The sequence below is a fragment of the Mobula hypostoma genome, chromosome 4, assembly GCF_963921235.1.
Source record: "Mobula hypostoma chromosome 4, sMobHyp1.1, whole genome shotgun sequence".
NCBI lineage: Eukaryota > Metazoa > Chordata > Chondrichthyes > Myliobatiformes > Myliobatidae > Mobula > Mobula hypostoma.
Window position 1 is genome coordinate 105855382 of NC_086100.1, and position 23997 is coordinate 105879378.

Consider the following 23997-nt stretch of genomic DNA (forward strand, 5'->3'; position numbering starts at 1 on the left):
TCACCGTAGGTGGTAGACATGTTCCTGTCATGGTTCGGATTGGAGTCTCTTTAAATTTACTTTGTTTATGTTACGATCCGGACCGTTGACTCCCTGTTTCCCTTTGGTTCCCTGTTTTCCTGTGTCCCTCGGCCTTGGTGATTAGAGGCAATTTACTCTCGGCTGAACCGGTAGTTTATAGTCTCTGGCTTTCAGCCGTTTGGCGCGACAGCGTTTGCAAAGTCACTAAGGTATGGCGTGACAATGTCATCTGGCCGGAGCAAGCCTAGTCTCTGCCCGAAGCGAGCGCCGGTAATTCGCCCCTCCTCACCGGAGCAACCCTGTCAAGTTACCTCGCCAAAGCGAGCCTGCAAAGTTTCCTCACCGAGGTGGGTCCATCAGTTAACCCGCAGGAGGGAATCAAGAACCGCTGTCTACTGTTCCCCGGCCGAGTCGAGAGCTCGCCAAACCCGGAAGCTCCATGTCAAGTCCTGGCCCCGGGGGCATTCAAGTACCAAGTCAAGTCCTGGCTCTGGCGGCATCCAAGTACCAAGTCAAGTCCTTTCCCTGGCAGCATTCACGTACCAAGTCAAGTCCTGGCCCTGGCGCATCCACGTACGGAGACAAGTCCCGTCCCTGGCGGCATCCAAGTTCCGAGTCGAGTCCCGATCCAGGCGGCATCCAAGTTCCGAGTCGAGTCCCGGCCCTGGCGGCATCCAAGTTCCAAGTCAAGTCCTGGCCTTGGTGGCTTCCAAGATCCGAGTCAAGTCCTGGCCCTGGTGGTCGGTGATTCCTGTCCTACCCCCTGTCTGAGTCCCTTCTCTGCCTCTCTCGCCTCTAGTCCTCAGCTGCACTTCGGTCTAGTTCTATCACTGAAGCTAGATAGGTACTGTCTGGTGTTCTTTCGTGTTGGTCTTGTCTTGTCCTCGCCTCCGTGGGGTAAGTCAGGCTGCCTTGCTGTTGCCCCGCAGGGGGTCATGTCTTGTCTTGTCTTGTCCTCGCCTCCGTGGGGTAAGTCAGGCCGCCTTGCTGTTGCCCCGCGGGGGGGTCATGAGTCCCGGCCCTACGTCCTGTACCCAAGGAGGGGTCCCGGCTCTCTGTTCTGTGTATGTGTCCATAGTTCCATGTACCTGCTCTCCCGATACCGAGGCTCTGTGTTCCCATGTTCCTCCTCTCCCTAGCCCATGTCACGTCCATGCCTGGTTCTGGGGTCCGAGCCCGAGGCAAGATCCAGGTACTGGGTCCTTGCCCAGTCTCTGGCTCGGAGTCCATACCCTAGCCTCTTCATTTCTCCTCTGGTTCTGGGAGCCGATTCCGAGTCCCAGCCCAGACCCCTAGTCCCAGCCTAGTCGTAGTCCTGAGTCCTTGCCCAGTTCACTATTCCTGCTCCTGCTTTGCTCTCCTGGTATCAAACAATAAACTAAATCTAATTAACCTCACAAGATGTGTCTTGCATTCAGGTCCATCCTTGCTCCCAATGCCCCCCCCCCACCATTATGACAGTTCCAGAAAAATTCAAATCAAAGGGCCTTCTAATTCTTTCCATCATCTCTCCATGTACTATTGTACAATTCTATTATAGCCCACAGCACCAGATTTTCCAGCAATTGCTTGCACACAAATTTCCTTTACCTTGTGAATCTCCTCTTCTGACTGGTGCTCAGAGGTGCAGGTACATCAACACCTAAGCATCAATCACCAGATGCTCCTCTGCTGAAAGTGTCACCTGTCCTCTCTTAGATCTACCACTCACCTCCTGTCTTCTATCATTTCGGATCTCCCCCTCCCCCTCCCACTTTCAAATCTCTTATTATCTCCCTTCAGTTAGTCCTGACGAAGGGTCCCGGCCCGAAACATCAACTGTACCTCTTCCTAGAGATGCTGCCAGGCCTGCTGTGTTCACCAGCACTTTTAATGTGTGCTGCTTGAATTTCCAGCATCTGCAGATTTCCTCGTGTCTATGTCCTTTCGATGTTCCCTTCCCCAGGTGTACTTGCTCTTTCTCTACCAGATGGCGGAAGTGTAATCCATTTCTCATTCTCCATGACTACTGTGTTAAAGTTATGGCTACTGGGTCTGGTGCATCCATTTTGTGAAGCTTTAGCCTTCTTACATACTTTGACACCACCAGCACGGAGGCTTTATAGGGCAGCCAGTGCACAGATCAGGTTGCTCCAAGCCAACTTCACTGTTCAAAGCTGTACTTTAAAATATACAACCACTTAATTCAAGTGACTTAATCCAACCAATGGCAATGACTCCAAATGCACTGCACTGGCCCTTCACTACAAAAGGCAATCAGAGCCAATAACCCATCTACAACTATTCACAACTCAACATTCTTTCTTTCCCAGAAACTGTGAAGTTTCACCTGTACTTAGTCGACAAAAAGTGAATTATCTTCAACACACATATTGCCCGATGATTCCCTGGCTTGTAGCATATTCAAGATGCATACAGATTGATAAGTGCTCAACCTGTTGAGATACTCTGCACATTTATAGTACATTCTGTGTAACACCTCAACTCTACCTTTTGGCTCCCTTAAATTCTCACAAGTAATCAGACTCTGTCCTGAATATACTCACAACTGAGCCTCCACAGATCTTTTTGGACAAAGAATTCCAAAACCTTCCTAACATTGAATTAAAAATCTTCTTCTAAGTTCTGCTTGGAATGGCTGAACTTTTCTTTAAGACTCACACTTCTACAAAGCTAAGCCAAGGAAAACATCTTCCCCACTTCCGCATATCTACCCTGACTAATTTCTTTGGAACATTTCAGTAAGATTCTTCCATAATCAAGAAAGTATAGGTCAGAGGGATGATCATGACGGGAAGAATGGAGTAGTAGTAGTGTGAACACTTAGGTTGGGTAAGCTGCTCTTCTAAGGGTTTGTTTATGGCGGGTCCTCAGCGACTCCAGAGGCCGATCTGGGATCCATATATTCTGGTGCTGTGTGGATATGAGGGAAGCGGTGGCTATGGTTAGTGATTGGGTCTTTTGGTGGTCATTTTCTCCTTTCACAACTGCCGTTTGTTCTCTGTGGCACAGCAGAGATCGCCCTCATGTAGCACAGCTCCCTCTTGAACAAATTTCCTCTCTGTACATCTAATGAGTGCAATGTCTTCCCAGTTTTTAGATGCAATGTTGAATTCCTTCATGCTGATTTTGATGTGCTTCCTTTGCCCACCAGGGGCTCACTGACCTTCCTTCTTCTGGGAGTAAAGAATCTGTTTGTGGAGATGCGAGTTAGGCATCCAAATGGCATGACATATCCTTTGGAGTTGGTATTGCTTTATCATAGTGGAGATGCTGTTGATGTTGGTTTCCTCCAGTATGCTGGTGTTAGTGTGCCTGTCCTTTCAAATGATCCTCAAGATCTTTTGTAAGGTTCTTTGGTGCTTTGCTCCAGGGCGTTCAGGTGTCTTCTGAAGGTGGTCCATGATTCAGCTCCATTTAGTAATGTCTGCTCTATAGACCAAAAGGTTTGTTTGGATCTGTGGGTTGTGGTCTTCATAGAACATAGAATAGTACAGCACAGTACAGGCCCTTTGGCCCACAATGTTGTGCCGACCCTCAAGCCCTGCCCCCCATATAAGCTCCCACCTTAAATTCCTCCATATACCTGTCTAGTAGTCTCTTAAACTTCACTAGTGTATCTGCCTCCACCACTGATTCAGGCAGATCATTCCACACACCAACCACTCTCTTGAGTAAAAAACCTTCCTCTAATATCCCCCTTGAACTTCCTACCCCTTACCTTAAAGCCATGTCCTCTTGTATTGAGCAGTGGTGCCCTGGGGTACCACTTCTTCAAAGGCTCTTTTACTGAATTTTACATAGGCTCCACTATTGCTACTCAGGCAATGGTTGATCTCAGAGTTGATGTCTGCTTTTGAGGAGAGAATGATGTCAAGGTAGGGAAAGTGGAAAATATTTTCAAGGGCAATATCATCAACTTTTAGGGAGAGCTGGATAAATGGCTGGTTGGGTGACGGCTGATAGAGGACCTATGTCTTTATTTATATTCAAATACAACATCTAAGAATATACTGTGAATGGGAGATAATAGAAGGGAGGCTTGAGAATGGAAGGGTTAAATGTGGACAAAAAAGGGCATGAGAAACAGAACCCAGAGAGAAAGGCAGTGTGAGGAAGATGAAGCTCGTGGTGGTAACATGGGAAACGGAAGGAACAAGGAATCAAGACTTCAGTTTATCAGAGAAAGAAAGCAGGAAGCATGTACTGTATAAGGAACCTGGTTATGTAGCTAGAAGAGAAAATACTAAAGCAGCAGTAGGGAAGGAGCAGAGAAAATGTGGGAAGAGGACGTTGAGGGTGAAGATACTTGGAGGCAAGGGATTAGCAGAGAGAAGAATTTAACAGAACACAGATAAGAAAACAGGAATGGAGGAAAAAGACAAAGTCAGTACCATTATGAATTCAGAACAAATGTATTGAAATGCACTGCAACAGATTTGATCATGTTTAGGGATGTAATGTTAAATTTAAAATAACACATACAAAATGCTGGAGAAACTCAGCAGATCAGGTAGCATCTATGGAAAGGAATAAAGAGTCAATGTTGTAGGCTGAGACCCTTCTTCAGGACAGGTCATAATGAAGTGTCTTGGCCCTAAACGACTCCAGCATTTTGTATGTGCTACTCTGGATTTCCATCATCTGCGCAATCTCCTGTATTTCTATTTTCAAATTAAAATATCTTCTGTTGTGCATAATTAATGATGTTTATTATAGATATGAGATCACATAGCTATTGTTTATTATAAATAAACAAAAATTATCAATATGAAAATGTAGTTTGAAAATAAAAGTCACCTTCTTAAATTTCAAAACTTTTAAGGGATGACTAAAACCGTTTCCTCATACAGGCATCATGAGATCGACTAGTCAGTTTTTAATTAAAATTTACCCTTTTATAACCTGATCACTCCATGCATTTTAAGTATTTTGTGCTTTTAAAACATTCAGTAAAATCAGACTAAAAATTGTTAATGAATTTCGCAATTATTATTCTTCTGCATGACATTCCAGTCTCTACGATTAAAGAAAAATACTCCTGTCTAAAGAATACTATATAGATCTTTGAATTCCATTAAATATGCTTCACAATGGTCAACAACTACAATTGTCTGTATTTTTCTGTTCTGAAACTCTCACAGATCTTTAGTTTCAACATCTGACACAAAAATCATTATTTATTAAAACCAGAAACCTTCATGTACAACCATGGTTTGTGGAAACAGACACAGGATGAACAAAATGACTCCCACCTTTCAAACAGATGAACATGAATGACTCCAACCATATTTCTATTGTGAACATTTTCTGCTATAATTTATTCGTGTAATTGTTGAGATATTCCCACAGAAGGTTGGCGACTTCACTAAAAATAGTGAGAGCTCTACCAAAGGGTCACTGAATAGTAAAAGGCAATCTTCTATCGCACATCCATAAACTAAATTAAATGAAATCGATTTCAAGGTTCCAGACCACTAATAATAACTACACCTCACCTGCAATCAAATGAACAGCCAATACTATACAAAACACAATGTTGTAAAAATCCAAATGCTGATCTCTCCAATTGTTGCTTATGTCATAAAATCATCTCTTAAATAGCTAGAAGGATCTTCTAATTCAGGAGAAAAATACATATGATATTTGAGAGGAGTTAAAGATTATAAAATAAAAAGCTATCATTCATGACTTTAGGCTCTCCAAATGTTTTATTGCCAATATTGTGCATTTAAAGTAATGGGAATTGTTGAAGTTAAGATCCCAAGTACTGTAATGAAATTAAAGAGCTTAGTGAAGATGATTGAAACATATCTATCAGTCAGGAAGCCAGAAGAGTTCCTTTGCCACTCCTTGAATAGCATCATCATATCATCTACATCTTCCTAAATGGAGAGACGGTGCCCTGATTTAATCTATCATTTGGATGGAGGCATAATTGGAAGTGTAGAATTCTCCCAGGACATGCTGAGTTACACAAGTGGGTCTTTAAACCACGACTCAGATGCCGGCATGCAATTGCCATGATCAATGGCGGTGAGGCTACTTGTCCATGAACATGCCCATCTGCAAACTGCCGTAAGGTTGCTCAGAGAATGCAGGTCAATGCCCCCTCACTATCCGCAAAATGCAGCTTACACTCAAACATTTCTGCTGGCTTTTAAATACTGCTTCAAAAAGTCTCTGATATTGTGCTTGCAAACTTTGACGGTTCCATCCACTGTGCACCCATGGTAAGTAGAATACTGCCCATCTCCATCCCACTCGACACCACAAATCTCACAATAAGCTACCAGAAAATTATATTTTAATGTATAATTTTTCTGGGGAAACAGTGAAAAAGCACATCGTTAACTGGCATCAGATTACCTTCACGTCCTTCTGACTCAAAATTATTTGTGTCAACAGTGGCAGAAAAGAATGTGTGAATGATTGCTGCTGACAGGACCCAGTAACACACTTCAACCAATCTGACTGATTGGTTCTGACCAACTTTAGTCTCATTCTCCAAACAACAGGATTGATTCTGACAAGCTGCAATCCAAATCTTAAAATAATCTGATGTGTTTTGACAGCCTTCAATCCAATCATCTGATTGGTTGACGAGGAAAATACCTAATTTCTTTGAAACATTCTCATCTTAAAGCAATCATGATTGGCATATATGGCCACTGCATTGCAGTATTTTAACATACATATCTCCTTATTATGAGGTATCTTTACATACAAGGCAGCCTTCTGGACTTCATTTCAACAATTTACAATCATCAATGTTGCCTCCCCACCAAACCGATTTTTGACTCACTTTGTTTCTGTTCCTGTTCCATAATGACCTCCTTGAATTTGTCCAGCCTTCCACCATGTCACAAATCTTCCCTTTAGTTCTTTCTGCATTTTTCCCTATTCTTTTCTATTAAACCAGATCATCATCCAGTCCTGACCTGGCAAAGAAGTGGCAGATGGAATACAGCGTAGAGTGTCTATAGTCATAGACCCTTGATAGAAGCGACAAAAGCATAGACGATTTTCTAAACAGGCAGAAAATTTTTTAAAAATCCGAGGTGGAAAGGGTCTTGAGAGTCCTTATGCAGGATTCCCTTAAGGTTAACTTGCAGACTGAGTCGTGGCAAGGAAGGCAAATGCAATGTTGGCATTCATTTTGAAGGGACTAGAATATAAAAGCAAGGATTTAATGCTTGCGCTTTAAGGCACCATTGAGGCCTCACTCGGAGTATCGTGTGCAATGTTCGGCTCCTCATCTAAGAAAAGATGTGCTGACATTGGAGAGAGTTCAGAGGAGGTTCACTAGAATGATTCTGGGAATTAAACAATTGTTGTATGAGAACCGTTTAATGGTTCAGGGCCTATACTTGCTGGAATTTAACAGAATCTCCTTGAAAGTTATCCTATGTTGAAAGGCCGAGATAAAGGTGGATGTGGAAAAGATGTTTCCTATAGTGGGGAAGTCTAGGACCAGAGAGTCAAGCCTTAGAATAAAGGGATGTACATTTAGAACAGGGGTAAGGAAGAATTTCTTTAGGCAGAGGGTGGTGAATCTGTGGAATTCGTTGCCACAGAATGGCTGTGGAGGCCATGTCATTGGATGTATCAAAGGCAGAGGTTGGTAAGTTCTTACTCAGTGGGTGTAAAAGGTTACAGGGAAAAAGCAGGAGAATGCAGTTGAGAGGGAAATGGATCAGCCATGTTGAAATGGCACAGCAGAATTGAATGGCCAAATTGGCTATTTCTGCCCCCATTACTTATGGCCTTATGGTCTAACATGGAAGGCTATCTCTTTCTATCTAATCTGCTTCTGCGTAACGTGAATTACTTTTACAGTGCTCCTCTCTTTTTATTAACATATTATGGTTCCAGTGCTACTTGAATGTCATACGGTCAACTGATTAGAGATTAATTTTACTTGTCACATGTATAGCAAGCAAGTTTATTGGTGTAGCACTTTCCAAACACAAGGCAGTTCAAAGTATATAGAACAAGGTATAAAAATCAAACAAATCTCAGAAAATATACAAGAATAAAATCACACAAAAATAGATATGATAAATAGAAGTTACAGTGCAGGAGAGTCTAATTAAAAGTTAAAGCAAAAAGAAAAGTTTTAAGCCTCCATTTAAAAGAGCTTAAAGTTGGGGCAGACTTCAGATCCTCTGGAAGGTTTTTCCAGATATGTGGAGCATAGGAACTAAACGCTGCTTCACCACATTTAGTTTTGACCTTGGGGTCGGTAAGCAGACCTGCCCCTAGGCAACCTGAGCGTTCGGGAAGGTTCATAATGCAGTAAAAGATCGGAGACGCATCTTGGCCCTAGACCATTCAGTGGTTTATAAACAAGTGTAATATTTTAAAGTCAATCCTCTGATGGACAGGAAGCCAGTGCAGCAATCTGAGATCTACTTTCTTGGTCTTAGTGAGGACTCTAGAAGCAGCATTCTGAATGAGCAGCAGCTGTTTACAAGACCTGGGAAAACGCCATTACAGTAGTCAAGCCTACAAAAGATAAACGCATGGACGAGTTCTTCTGGATCTTGCTGAGACATAACCTCTTTAAATCTCACTATATTTCTAAGATGGTTGTAGGCTGACTTTGTAATTGTATTAACGTGACCATTAAAATTTAAGTCTGAGTCCATCACAACACCAAGATTTCTGGCTTGGTTATGGTCTGTAACAACAGAAACAATGAAACATACATTGAAATGTGTCACTTGCATCAGTAACCAACAGCGTCTAAGGATGTGCTGGAGGCAGCCCGCAAGTGTGGTAATGGTTCTGCTGCCAACATAGCACGCCAACTGTTTACTGACCCTTACTTGCCCATACATCTACCGCATGCGGGAAGAAGCCAGAGCTCCAAGAAGGAACCCAAGCGTCACGGGAGGAATGTACTAACTCCTCACAGGCTACGGTAAGAATTGAACCCCATTTGAAGATTGCTGTTTGCTGGCACTATAAAGCTTTGCTGCTATATTATCATGAAGCTCCCAACACAAAGCATATCAAACAATAACAGGAAAAGTTGCAAAAACTCATTAGCCAGTCAGAAACTAGTGTCAATATTTTATATCCTTTATCAGAACTTTATCCACGACCAGCAAAAGTATTGATGCTGAAATTATTTCCATTATTTTCTGTCCCTTCTCTGTACGCTTTAGTGGTAAGGGGAAACAGTGTCCAGTACTACATAATTAATGTAATTCACAAATATCCTTCATCACAAGATAAGACTACGGGATTGTTTCAACAAACTATCATAAAATGAAAATTGCTCAGGAAATTGCTGACTGCTTCCACTGCATAACGTCTAAAATATTTCAACCAGCACTGATGTTGCTAATCTTGTATGTAAATCCCATTTGGTAAAAACAATAATACTAATAGCCTCAACGGGAAATTTCATGTGTGTGTGTGTACTAGAAAAATATACCACGTGCAAGTTAATGGTGTGCTTTCAGTAGACAGAAAAAACAGGCAACTGCACTGGGAACCACTGCACTTCTTAACTTAACACTTGATAAAATGGAACCAGCCAATCACCACCTAATCAATTGTACTTCCAGAATACTTCAACTTCGGTGCAGATATCTACAAAATCTCAAATGTAGTAATACATTATTTAGATAATGGACTTACAATGATTGCTACATTGAACAACAAGCATGATACAATTCATGAATTGTTCATAAAAATGTACACAGGTCTGATGCATATTTAAAAACTTAGTGGACCAGAGCTTTTTGGTGGGTCCATGAATTTTGCACCATGAGTTTTGACAGGAACTTTACCATTTCTTGGAGGATACTTTCTGATGTAGTTTCTCACCACTACTTCAAAGGAAAATGATAAACAGGCGGTAATCCTAACAGAATGGATTTCCTGTATTTAGAATTACTGGATTTTGGATGTTGAAAGGAAGTAGCACAAAGCAAGGCAGAGGACTTCCACATCAGGATTCACATAGAGGGTTCATGGATTAGTCATTCCACATGAAGCAGTCAGTGTTTACAACGGGGCTTCCTCCACACCGTTAAAAATCAAATGCAGATTACGTCACCAACTCCATGCAGACTGCCAGGCACCACTGAGTTTCCAACTGTCCACCACTTTAAATCAACACAATCAATTTACTGCACTGTTCAATGGAAGACTAACATAAACTAGAGAAACATCATCTTCAATCAGCCTTCCAAACCACTCGGAATTCAACACCTTCAGGTAACTTGCCTTCTTTGTTTGTAACAGAATGGACAAGGTCTCAAAAGGTGATCGATCTGTAATATTTACTCAGTATTTCTCTTCACAAATTAAGAATTCATTTTTAAAGTTATTAATATAGGAATGTACTGTGCGAGTAAATTACAAGTTTTACTGTTTCTCGGCAGAAAAACAAACCTCATACATAAACATGAGGAAATCTGCAGATGCTGGAAATTCAAGCAACACACATCAAAGTTGCTGGTGAACGCAGCAGGCCAGGCAGCATCTCTAGGAAGAGGTACGGTCGACGGTTCGGGCTGAGACCCTTCATCAGGACTAATTGAAAGAAGAGCTAGTAAGAGATTTGAAAGTGGGAGGAGAGGGGAAGATCCAAAATGATAGGAGAACACAGGAGGGGGAGGGATGGAGCCAAGAGCTGGACAGTTGATTGGCAAAGGGGATATGAGAGGATAATGGGATAGGAGGCCTAGGGAGAAAGAAAAGGGGGAGGGGGGAAAACCCAGAGGATGGGCAAGGGGTATAGTGAGAGGGACAGAGAGAGAAAAAGGAGAGAGAGAAAAAGAATGTGTGTATATAAATAAGTAACGGATGGGGTACGAGGGGGAGGTGGGGTACGAGGGGGAGGTGGGGTATGAGGGGGAGGTGGGGCATTAGCAGAAGTTTAGGAAGTCAACGTTCATGCCATCAAGTTGGAGGCTACCCAGACGGAATATAAGGTGTTGTTCCTCCAACCTGAGTGTGGCTTCATCTTTACAGTAGAGGAGGCTGTAGATAGACATATCAGAATGGGAATGGGGCGTGGAAGTAAAATGTGTGGCCACTGGGAGATCCTGCTTTCTCTGGCGGACAGAGCTTAGGTGTTCAGCGAAACGATCTCCCAGTCTGCGTCGGGTCTCGCCAATATATAAAAGGCCACATCAGGAGCACCGGACGCAGTATATTACCCCAGCCAACTCACAGGTGAAGTGTCGCCTCACCTGGAAGGACTGTTTGGGGCCCTGAATGGTGGTAAGGGAGGAAGTGTAAGGGCATGTGTAGCACTTGTTCCGCTTACAAGGATAAGTGCCGCCCCCTCCAACGGGATCCCACCGCTAAGCACATCTTTCCCTCCCCCCCCCGCTTTCCGCTGGGATCACTCCCTACGCAATTCCCTTGACCATTCGTTCCCCCCATCCCTCCCCACCGATCTCCCTCCTGGCACTTATCCTTGTAAGCAAGGGGAAAAAGCATGAAGACAAATTTGTTTTTTGGTGGATACAGTGTGCATTATAGACTTCACTGTTAAGATTCATGAAAAGTTTATGGAAAAACTAGTATTGTTCTAAAATAATAAGCATGTTTGAGTGCTTGCCTAATTGTTCACAAACATGTGGTTCATAAGTTGTGTTGTGCCTTAAAGTAACAAGGAAGGGAATATTTTCAAAGTGGTTTCAAAATTTATAGTTTTCAGAAAGAGAATTTGATTAAATTTTTCAATAAGCTTTCTTAATCGTAGATTTAATTTGGATACTTGCATGTGTTGCAATTAAAATCTTCTCCAGCATGTTGTAATTTAGCAAAGTATCTGCACAAGTAACACAGGGACTGTTGCAGATAGGTTCTGAATATATTTCAGAAATTGCAACTTTTAATTGTGATTTAAGTGAAGGAAATGGAGACATCTCAAGTGGGAAACTGGAGCTAGGAAGATCAAGTAGGCACAGTGAGGGAATACAATCTAAAAGAAAACTAAGGGGAGTATTGGATGGAGAAAGACGTCTCCAAACATGGAAGCAAAATGCTCGTAATGTTCAGAAATGTAAAGTAATGGAAGAAAGCCTCATTTTTCTGGTTCACTACTTAGAGGTGTTGGGTAGATTGCAGAAAGACACAAGAGGAGATGGGGAAGAATCAAGAGCAATGACCATAATCTCAAAGATTAGGGCAAGGGAGGGAATGTTATGTTTGGTTTCAGGGAAGCAGCAGAAATATGACCATCATTGGGGCAGTCATAATAATTAAGATTTTACCCCAGTGCAGTGATTAATCATCCCAGAATACTATCTGACCTGCAGTCTCCTTTGGTTCACAGTTTATATCCAATGAAGATGTCAATACATACTTCGGACTTCTAAAGCAAGTAATTTAGCAAATTCTCCAATGCAAACTAGTTTGGAAAAGGTACTCCACCATTCACAGCAAGGCCCAGCATGCCAGAAGTATCTCCAGTACCCCGACATCTCCATGAGGATGGGTTCAGATCAAACCATCTCATTATGCCTCTAGAAAACTCATTTCCTGTCTATCTCAATAAACTTGGGGTATATTCCATCAAACCCTTGGGGCATCAAATTCAGCATTCTGCAAGAGACACAAAACAATCTCTTCCTTCATTTCAAAATGCTCTAGCATATTGGCATGCTCTACCCCAATTTCTCTGTCCTCCATTCACTTCTCCTTGGTAAATATTGTCACAAAGTATGTATTTAAGGCCTTGATCACATTTTCCACCTCCAAGCACATGTTTGTCCCTTTATCCTTGAGTGGCCCTACCCTCTCCCAAGTTATCCTCTTGCTCTTGATGTATGCAGAGAATGTCTTAGCACTCTCTGCAATCCTACCTGCTGAAGACTTTTCATGGCCTACTCTGGCTCTCCTAATTCCCTTAATAGAACATAGAACAGTACAGCACAGGAACAGGCCACTCAGCCCACAATGTTGTGCTAAACCATCTAAAAGGCAAATCAAAAACACCCAAACACTAATCCTCTTACCTACACCATGTCCATATCCTTCTGTCTTCCTTACATCCATGTGCCTATCCAAACATCTCTGTGACGTGAATAAAGATGTTAGCTGGCCTGGGCTGGCACCAGTGGGATCAGCAGTTGGTCTGCCACTTGTCTTCAGGAGAAAGAGAGATAAGGAAAACAATGGAGCAGCATTTGGAGATGTTAATGAAGGGATGGGAGAGAGTAACGGAAGGACAGCTGTCAAGATCGGCTCCCCCTTTGAACCCTGAACTGTTTGAAGTGATGGACAGGCGATACCTCAGCAGGGGGATAAAAAGGGACAGGTTCGCTAAGGCAACACACACGACACCGGAGGTAATGAGACCCTGGAAGCGGTGCGTCTCCCACAAGTCGGTGGGAAGTTTTGGAAGGCCAGTTGCGGGACCAGGTCATAGATGCACAGGGTGGGAAGGCACGATCGGCAGGAACCTGGTGTGTGTCCGCCCTTGCCTGGGTGCCAGGTTCGCCACAGAGAAACGATCGTATCTGGAAACAGAGGGGTCACGGTCGGTGACCTCAGATGACATCACAAAGGGCTCGCACGAAAGCTGACTGCAAAGAATATCGAAGGTCTGTGTGGAAGCCGTTTTGAATATTCATTCGTTTTGCTCTCTCTCTCCTCCCCCCCACTGTCCATCTCCCATGGCAGCGATTACTGCGAACTGAACTGAACTAAATTGAACTAAACTTTGCGTCACTTTGAAACTGGTCATTTACCCCTAGACAACGATAGAGCTTGATTGATTCTGTTATCTTAATTCTATGTACATGTGTGTTTATCATTGCTGAACTGTTGCATTTATTATCCTTTTGATTAGAGTACTGTGTTGCTTGTTTCTTTAATAAAACTTTCTTAGTTCTAGTAATCCAGACTCCAACTGAGTGATCCATTTCTGCTGGTTTGGCAACCCAGTTACGGGGTACGTAACATAAGTGGGGTTCTCATCCGCGATTTTGAACGCTAAATTTGGGACGGAGTAAATTGATTGGGTTAAAATTCACGAAAGAAAGAAAAGACAAACAGCAGAAATGGAGGCTGAGGAATTTATAAAGGCGCCGACCTAGGAGGCATTAGAGGATGCCAGGAAATCGGAATTGATAGCTGTGGCCAAACGGTTGAATCTTGCTAAGGGGAAGTCGACAATGAGGAGAGAGGAGATACACAGAGCTATCGTAGAGCACTATGTATCTAAAGGTGTGTTTCCCCAAGGCGAGCTGGAGGTGGTGTCTATTGAAAAACCTGCTGGAGACGCGGTACAGGTGCAGCTTGAAAAACTTGAGACTCGAGCACGAGTTCTGGGTACGGCAGTTAGAACACGAAGAGAAGCAGTTAGAAAGGCAGGAGAAAGAGAAACAGTTAGAAAGGCAGGAGAAAGAGAAAGAGTTAGAAAGGCAGGAGAGAGAGAGAGAGAGACAGTTGGAGCGAGAGGAGAGACAGAGGGAAAGGGAATTCGAGCTGGGGAAGTTAAGGATAAGGGCAGAGCAGGGGCTCGTGCCGAACCAAGGTGGAGGGTTCCGGGCGACCCTGGAGGTTAGGCTGGTTCCCCCATTTGACGATACCGACGTGGATCGGTACTTTCTCCATTTCGAAAAAGTTGCTACAAGTCAGGACTGGCCAAGGGATAAGTGGGCTGTTTTGCTTCAGAGTGTACTGAAAGAGAAAGCCCAACAAGCTTACTCAGCTTTGTCCGCAGAAGATGCCCAGAGGTATGAGGTGGTGAAATAAGCCATCCTCAGGATTTATGAGTTGGTCCCGGAGGCATACCGGCAGAGGTTCCGGAATGCGAGGAAGCGGTGGGACCGCACGTATTTGGAGTTTGCCCGTGAGATGCAGACATATTGTGAGCGTTGGTGCGCCTCGAAGGGGGTAGAGGTGGATTATGACAGACTGCTACAGCTGATCCTGATTGAGCAGTTTAAAGGTTGTGTCCCTGAGGGTATGAGACCCTACCTAGATGAGAAAGAGGCAGCCACATTAGCCCCAACTGCTAAGTTAGCGGATGAGTATGCGTTGGCGCATAAAATGTAGTTTGCCCCGAGTAAAGGCTACCAGAAGGGTAGTCAGGATGGCGGGGAGAGTCCGCCAAAAAAGTCAGAAAGTAAGCCGGGGACTAGTCAGAAGGATAAGGTAGACCAGGAGCAGTCTGGTAGGAAGTCTCCTGGGGTCGTCTGTTATAATTGCGGGATAGTCGGACACTTTGCGTCCAGGTGCTTTGCCCCAAAGAAGGAGACGGGAAAAGGAAAAACGGCGATTTTGACTGGCTGTATCGAGCTGGTAAACGAACCGCTAGGAGAGGACAGGTCTGCCAAAGTTCAGGAAAGGGCGCGAGAGGTTTATCTCGGCCGGATTGGTGTCAGTGAAGGAGGGGTTAAAACCAGTTCCAGTGCGGATTTGGAGAGACACGGGATCGTGTCAGTCACTGATACTGAAGAGTGTATTAGAGTTTAGCTCAGAGACCCAGACTGGGGAGGTCAAGGTCAAAGGTATTGGGGAAGGGACAGAGGCAGTCCCTTTGCACCAGATACACTTACAAAGCAACCTGGTCTCTGGACTAGTCACGATCGGGGTGAGGTCCGAATTACTGATGAAAGGCGTGGAAGTCTTGCTTGGTAATGACCTCGCCGGGGGAATCGTGTTCGAAGCAGTGAGATTGACAGGTCAGCCTGCCAGCATTGAGGCCCCGCCCATGGACTCATAGGTTCATCACGGGACTGCGGTAGTAAATTTAGCTGAGACGTTTCTGCTAGCCTTGTACGAGAAGGGGGTAGAAAGTGAAAAGAAGGAGTGTAGTGAAACAAGAGGTAGTGAGGGAGCTGAGACAGACTTAGCATTAGCCAGGAAGGAATTTGTGCAGACGCAGGAGCGAGACGAGGGGCTGATGGTTTTGGCAGAGACAGCTCTCTCTGACACAGAATTAACAAGGGAACCAGTAGACTATTGTGTGGAGGAGGAAGTGCTAAGGAAGAAAGGGAAACCAAGTACCGTACCCACAGATGAGGAATGGGGGGTGGTGCAAAAGAGTTATGGGGATGAGATTTTTAACCTAGCCCACAAGGTACCCCCCGGTGGACATGTTGAGGTGCTGGAGGAAACAGTTGGTGGAATCATGAAAGAGGTTTACTGGCTGCACTGGAGGAAGGATGTTATTGATTATGGCCGAAGCGAACTGAGACGGTCACAGGCTTTAGATATGCTAACAAACCTAGTCGGTGTTAGCGCGGAAATCAATGAAGCTAGGGTCCTCCTGATAAGAGAAAAAAACCATTTTGAAAAGATGAGTATGGTATCGACCAGATGGGAGAAGGCTATTGTTTTGGCCAGCTCTGCTGATAAAGTCTCTCCCTCAATCCCCGAACAAAGCAACTCTTTAGGAGAAGTAATTAAACAACTCGCACACGTGTGTTTGATTGTCCCGAGGCGATGCAAAGAACTGGGACATTGGGTGGTGTTTGTTACACTAGGCCAGCCTAGCAAGCAACATCCCAAAAGAATGAGTAATTCAGTGACGAAAGGGCTGACGAACACAGAGGTGTGTATTGGCGATGTAATACGGCTGTCTGAAGCCAGCTTGATAGCGAATCTTGAAAAAAATGAGTTCGGCCACACGAAGGTCACTTACCTGGGAATTGTGGTGACACAGGGGCAGCTGGCAGCGATGCAAGTTAAAGTGCGGGCTATCTCTGACATCCCAACCCCGACAGACAAGAGGGCCCTCAGAAGGCTCTTGGAGATGGTGGGGTACTATAGGAAGTTTTGCAATAACTCAGCCGTTACTACCCCTCTCCCTCCTACTGAGCCCTTGCGAGAGAAAACTAAGTCGGAATGGGACGACCCTTGTTATTGTGGTCCGGGACGAAACCCAGTGAGAGGTTACATTGATCGCAATTCATCAGTGTTTTTGGCCACTATGAAGTTTGCTAAGTTGGAGCCTGGTCTAAGGGATTATTAATAACACATATAAAAGGAACAGAAAATGTGATGGCTGACTGTCTGTCAGGTGTTGACAACTTCAAATTCGCTGTATTAGCCAAATAGCTGATAAAGATGTATATTTGTGTGTATCAAATAATGTATTCATGTTTGTAATTTTTACCCCGGTAAAAATCCTTAAAGGTGGGAAGTGTGACAAGAATACACATAAATTAAGATGTTAGCTGGCCCGGGCTGGCACCAGTGGGATCAGCAGTTGGTCTGCCACTTGTCTTCAGGAGAAAGAGAGATAAGGAAAACAATGGAGCAGCATTTGGAGATGTTAATGAAGGGACAGGAGAGAGTAACGGAAGGACAGCTGTCAAGATCGGCTCCCCCTTTGAACCCTGAACTGTTTGAAGTGATGGACAGGCGATACCCCAGCAGGGGGATAAAAAAGGGACAGGTTCGCTAAGGCAGGACACACACGACACCCGAGGTAACGAGACTCTGGAAGCGGTGCATCTCCCACAAGTCGGTGGGAAGTTTTGGAAGGCCAGTTGCGGGACCAGGCCATAGACGCACAGGGTGGAAAGGCACGATCGGCGGGAACCTGGTGTGTGTCTACCCTTGCCTGGGTGCCAGGTTCACCGCAGAGAAACGATCGTATCTGGAAACGGAGGGGTCACAGTCGGTGACCTCAGATGACATCACAAACGGCTCGCATGAAAGCTGACTGCGAAGAATATCGAAGGTCTGTGTGGAAGCCGTTTTGAATATTCATTCGTTTTGCTCTCTCTCTCTTCCCCCCCCCCCCCACTGTCCATCTCCCACGGCAGCAATTACTGCGAACTGAACTGAACTAAATTGAACTGAACTTTGCGTCACTTTGAAACTGGCCATTTACCCCTAGACAACGACAGAGCTTGATTGATCCTGTTATCTTAATTCTGTGTACATGTGTGTTTATCATTGCTGAACTGCTGCATTTATTATCCTTTTGATTAGAGTACTGTGTTGCTTGTTTCTTTAATAAAACTTTCTTAGTTCTAGTAATCCAGACTCCAACTGAGTGATCCATTTCTGCTGGTTTGGCAACCCAGTCACGGGGTACGTAACGTCTCTCAAAAGCCTCTAATATATTTTTCTCCACCACCATACCTGGAAGCACATTCTAGGCATCCAGGAGTCTCTGAGTAACAAAACTTAACCCTCACATCCCATTTGAACCCAACCCATCTCACCTTCAATGCTTGCCCTCTGGTTTGAGAAATTTCAACCCTGCATAACAGATACTCCTTGTCCACTATCTACACCTCTTTATAGTCTTGTAAACCTCATCAGATCTCCCCTCAGCCTCTGACGCTCTAGAGAAAGCAACTCAAGCTTATCCAGCCTCTCATGATAGAACATGCCCTTCAAACCAGGCAACATCTTGGTAAACCTCTTCTGCACCCTCTCCAAAGCTTGAACATCCTTCCTATGGTAGGCCAACGAAAGCTGTATACAATACTCCAGAGGTGGCCTAACCAGAGTTTTATAAGGTTGCAACATAACTTCATAACTTTTGAACTCAATGCATCGACTAATAAAAGCAAGCATTCCATAAGCCTTTTTAACCACCTTATCAACCTGTGTAGTCACTTTCAAGGAGCTGTGAACTTGGATCCCAAGATCTCTCTGCTCAGCAACACTGTTAAGGAACTTGCCCATTACAGTATACTGTCTCCTTGCCTTTGCACTACCAAAGTGCAACACCTCATACTTATCTGGGTTAAATGCCATCTGCCATTTCTCAACCCACATCTACAACGAACCTATATCATGCTATATTATTTGCCAGTCTTCTACACTATCCATAGCTCCACCAACCTTGGTATCATCCACAAACTTACTAACCCACCCTTCTACATTTTCATCCAGGTCATTTATTTACATCACAGACCGCAGAGGTCCCAGCACAGATCCCTGTGGAACTCCACTAATTATAGACCTCCAGCTTGAGTAAGTCCCTTCAATCTCTACCCTCTGTCTTTTAAGCACAAGCCAGTTCTGAATCAAACAGCCAATTCACTGCAGACTCCATGCATCTTCAGCTTCTGGACTAGCATCCGATGAGGAACTTTGTCAAATGCCTTACTAAAATCCATGTAGACAACATCCAATGCTCTACTCTCATTGATCTCTCTTGTCACCTTGTTAAAAAAAACTCAATCAAGTTGGTAAGGAATGACCTGTCATGCACAAAGCCGTGCTGGCTCTCCCTAATTAGGCCACGGGCTTCCAAATGCTCATACATATTATCCCGAAGAGTTTTCTCCAGCAATTTCCCTGCAACTGACATGAGATTCACTGGGCTATAGTTCCAGAGATTTTCCCTTGTTCCCTTCTTAATTAGAGGTACAACATCAGCTACTCACCAGTCCTCGGAGACCTCGTCTGCGGCTAGAGAGGGCACAGAGATACTGGGCAAGGGCCCAGCGGTCTTGTCTCTTGTCTCCTTCAATAACCTGAGATAAATCCCATCAGGCCTTAGGAATTATCCACCTTAATACTCATTAGGAGGCCCAACACTTCCTCCTCCTTGACTTCTAAATACCCTAACATAGTTATACACTCAGTACTGACCTACTGGTCCTCCATAGCCTTTTCCTTGGTAAATACTTCTTAAGTTCTTTTCTACCTTCTTTATAATTCTCAAGGGTTTTGTTTGATTTTAGCTTCCTCAATCTTGCATACCATTTCTGTTCTTGACTAAATTCACCACCTCTCATTTTTCTTGCCTTTCCATCCTTGTTCTTCCTTCTAACTGAAACATATAATTTGTGCAATCTCCACATGTCAGATGCAGATTTGCCCAAATACAGTTGCTCTCAATTAACTCTCCCTAGTTCCTGCTTAATACTCTTGTAATTTGTTTGGTCCTAAATCAGTACTCTTGCGCAAGGCTCATATTCATTTGGGTTATAGCTATCTTAAAACAAAGGAGCTATGATCATGTTTCCTAGATTCACCTCACTGAAAGCTCAGTCAGCTGGCTAGACTCATTTTTCAATACCAGATCCAGTATGGCCCCTCTTCTCAATGAATTTTCTACATACAGATTTAAGAAACATCCTGGATTAACTTAAAAATCTGTCTGTAATGGAGAAGTTGAAGCCACCCACAACAAGAAGCCTGCTGGTTTTGCTCTTTCCCTAATCAGCCTGCGTATCTGTTGCTTCACGTCCCAGTGGCTATTGAGGTCTGTAATATAATGCATCTTTACAACGTAATGTTTCAGAGTGCATGCATTTATTTCTGTTTCTACTCATTTCTGTTTCTACATCTTCTGAGTGCAGATGTGACACCGCCCCTGGTTAATTGTATAACTCCCTCCCACCTTTTAATTCTCTCCCCACCTTTTCTAAAACACCAAAACCCTGGAAGATCAAGCATCCCGTGCTGCCCCTCTCTCAATCAAGTCTCTGTAATGGCCACAACATCATAGTTCCATGTACTAATTCATTCTCTTAGTTCTTCACCTTTCATACTCTCAGTTCTTCATCTTTCATACTCCTAGCACGGAAATAAACACACTTTAACCCATTTGTCTCATCATTGTTCATGCCTCTTCTTCCTTATGATACTTATCTTGCTCTCTGCTTTCTGACCTGGTGCTCTGGTTCCCATCCCCATGTCAAACAATCTCTCCCCATCAGGATATTGGTTCCACTCCAGTTAAAGTTCAGAAGAGGTAGGTCAGGTGGGAGATACCTGCCACTAAGAATAAGTATTTCACTTCAGTGAATCTACCTGAAGCAGGTTCCCAGGCCAAACTCCATATGCTGTTACCTGCTCAGACAGGTCTTCTAAATTATAATGAATCTTCACTGCAAAAGCTTATTTCTGCATGAGTGCCAAACACTGTCCACAGGGCACACACATGCATAAAAACTAGACAAATAGCAACCAGAAGTGTACATATAACATTAGATACTGCTGCTCTCTTTATGTTAGGTATATGGAGGACAAAGAATGAAAATTATGGATTTTGTGGATGGCCCATTAGATTCCAGGTCATCCAAGAGTAAAGAAAAACTACAGGTACTAGATAAATTGCAATAGTAACAAGATAATGCTGGAAATACTTAGCAGAGCAGGGCAGCATCTGTTAAGAAAGAAACAGAGTTAATGTTTCAAGTTGATGACCTCTCATCTGAACATGCACCATCAGTTCATACTTCATGAGGGATTTTCTGATAAAGTTATATCTTCACTCCGCTCAAAAATTTCAGGTCAAAGACCAGTAAAATGAAGGTAGATGTTTTAAATGCTGGGCACGTGGCCAAGTGGTTAAGGCATTGGACTAGCGACCTGAAGATCGTGAGTTTGAGTCCCAGCCGAGGGAACATGTTGTGTCCTTGAGTAAGGCACTTAATCACACATTACTCTGCGACGACACTGATGCCAAGCTGTATACGTCCTAATGCTCTTCCCTTGGACAACATGGGTGTCGTGGAGAGGGGAAACTTCAGCATGGGAAACTGCTGGTCTTCCATACAACCTTGCCCAGGCCTACGAGAGTGAAGACTTTCCAGGTGCAGATCCATGGTCTTGCAAGACCAACAGATGTCTTTATCTTTATTTATGTTTTAAATACAATATTCAAGTAAAATTCTCCTATAAGTGAATTGGCTACTCACCCAACATGATCTCATTAGAACAATATTAATAAACAACTGCATCCAGCTTTAAAATTTTTAATCATTCATGCTATTTTAAAAACCTATTGGGAAAACAATGATTTTTTCAGATCATGCCAACATAACATTTTTTTTCAAATATAAAAGCCCCATTTTCATAATTGAAATAGTACCTTGGTCCATGTGTCGGCCAGTGTTCCAGTTCCTGAAATAGTCATCCTGAAAAAAGAAGAGTGATTACAATACTTCAATCTGTTTCTGGGTTAATAATGTTTTAAGCTTGTGATTAAATAATGACAAGTACAATTTAAAAGAAGTACAAACCTCAACTTCCTACAAAGGCAAGCATGAGAAACAAGAGAGAAAGAATTAAATAATAAACTTGAAAATAAACTTGGTCAAAAATATAAACAAAACATAATTATGTCTGAGTTCCATTCTAAAATTTCACATCAATGTCATTTACAAGTCACAGAAATACCACTATATCTTAAGCACACACTATTCCATGACTTTAGACGCAGCACAGAAAAACATTAAGTTGCCAGACTAACTTATTCTCCAATTTCATAACCAATGTTTTTAGATCAATGAAAAGTAAAACAACTCAGCAATAAGGGCACAAATAATTTGAATTGTTTGTATGACTGATATTTCATTATTCCTTTTTTTACTTACTTACATACTTAATGTCTTATTTTGAAATTAGTTAGGACGGTCTTTCCAATTAAACTCATTTTTTAAAAAAATTATCACACTATGGTCATTTGCTTTAAGTAAGCAAGCAATAAGAATTTGAGATTAAGAGTTCTGACTTTTTTATTAATATAGATTATATAAAAAGAAACTGATAGGCAAGTCCTATTTTCATGATGAATAGCAAGCCTCCATCCCCAATATTTATAAACACAAACACGAGAAAATCTGCAAATGCTGGAAATTCAAGCAACACACACAAAATGCTGGTGGAACGTAGCAGGCCAGGCAGCATCTATTGGAAGAGGTAGAGTCGATGTTTCCGGCCGAGACTCTTCATCCCTCCCACTTTCAAATCTCTTACTATCTCTTCTTTCAGTTAGTCCTGACAAAGGGTCTCGACCCGAAACGTCGACTGTACCTCTTTCTATAGATGCTGCCTGGCCTGCTGCGCTCCACCAACATTTTGTGTGTGTGTTGCCAATATTTATAACATATTTTTTCTTTTAAAAGTAAACAAACTATGCATTTGTCCTTCTCTGTATTTTTTTTAACTACTATCCTAAAGGCATTCTCCAAGGGTGTTTGTTGATTTCAGTTTTTTTTTCTGTAGTTTTTTTCAAATGTGCTGCTTAATCAGGTATCAGGGACAAAAATCAAAGTATGATATGATCTTGTTCTTATCAAAAATCCAGGATAACTTTTTGAAGTTATTGGAGAAGATAAACCATTCCTAAATTGTACTCCCAAATGAAATTGTAATACTTTTATTCTGGCACAGGTCAGTTGGCATTAGGCCTTTCTGCTCCCTGTAGTGTAATTATTTAAGTCAAATGCTCGAGAAATTATACTGAACTACAAAAGGAATAATATTCAGTATAAATTCCACCTATACAACATCTCTTCTCCAAGTGAAACTGGCTTTTAAAATGCATGCAGAGGTTCCCAGTGAATAAATACAATGGAATGAATTTTATGCAAATTAAATAGCAGTCAAACCAGTTTGGAAAGTGCTTCAACATACCAGGCATCAAACTAGGTCAAATCCATCAAACTCCCTTTCTAATGATACTTTGAGACAACCTTCGAACGCCAGAAGTTCAACAAGGTAGTTTACTACCATCCTTTCAAGGGCAATTATAGATGGGGATTTGGTTTTTGGCTAGTAATGCCACATTTCATGAATAAATTAGAGAAAACCTATTTGAATACTATTTTCACAAAAACTAATAATAAACAGTTGAAATGGAGTCTTCTTGTTCCTTGAAATCTCATTTGAGCCAGATAATTTTAAAGAAGGTATTTTGTTTAAAACCAAGATCAAATGACTACCAATATCACAATGCATTCCGTGCATACTTATTACAAATTTTTTTTATATGTGACTAGTAAAAGAATAGAAATGAGAAAATCTTCCATTTTCATCAATCCAGAACAGATCCACAGTCCATACTGCTTCCCGAACGGCTTGAGGAATTTTCCCTCTCTAGAAGTCTCGTCACTGGTATACAACAAATTCTTTGCCCGTTTGTTTACCTTTTTATTTTGGCAGAATTAATTTGGCATGGACCAGATGGGCCAAAATGTATGTTACTTTGCTGTAGTATTCTATGACTTGACAATTCAAAGCTGGTAAGTCAGCTACCCTGTTACATATCAAAACAACAGGCAACTCTCA

The 23997-nt window shown here is 42.8% G+C and overlaps 2 protein-coding genes across 5 annotated transcripts in view; one reads left to right on the forward strand and one right to left on the reverse strand.

Annotated features, from left to right (window-relative positions):
* Positions 1-23997, reverse strand: part of spock3 (SPARC (osteonectin), cwcv and kazal like domains proteoglycan 3) — a 518883-nt gene that overhangs the window by 318169 nt on the left and 176717 nt on the right. For all 4 annotated transcript variants that reach the window (XM_063046338.1, XM_063046336.1, XM_063046337.1 and 1 more), the window contains one exon: positions 21797-21842. In XM_063046338.1, coding sequence (XP_062902408.1) covers positions 21797-21842 — 46 coding nt within the window. The remainder of the gene's footprint in view (positions 1-21796; positions 21843-23997) is intronic.
* Positions 10167-17920, forward strand: LOC134345539 (uncharacterized). The gene is made up of 3 exons (XM_063046341.1): positions 10167-10254; positions 10422-10534; positions 12329-17920. The coding sequence occupies exon 3, from the start codon at positions 15908-15910 to the stop codon at positions 16976-16978; it is 1071 nt and encodes a 356-aa protein (XP_062902411.1). The 5' UTR covers positions 10167-10254; positions 10422-10534; positions 12329-15907; the 3' UTR covers positions 16979-17920.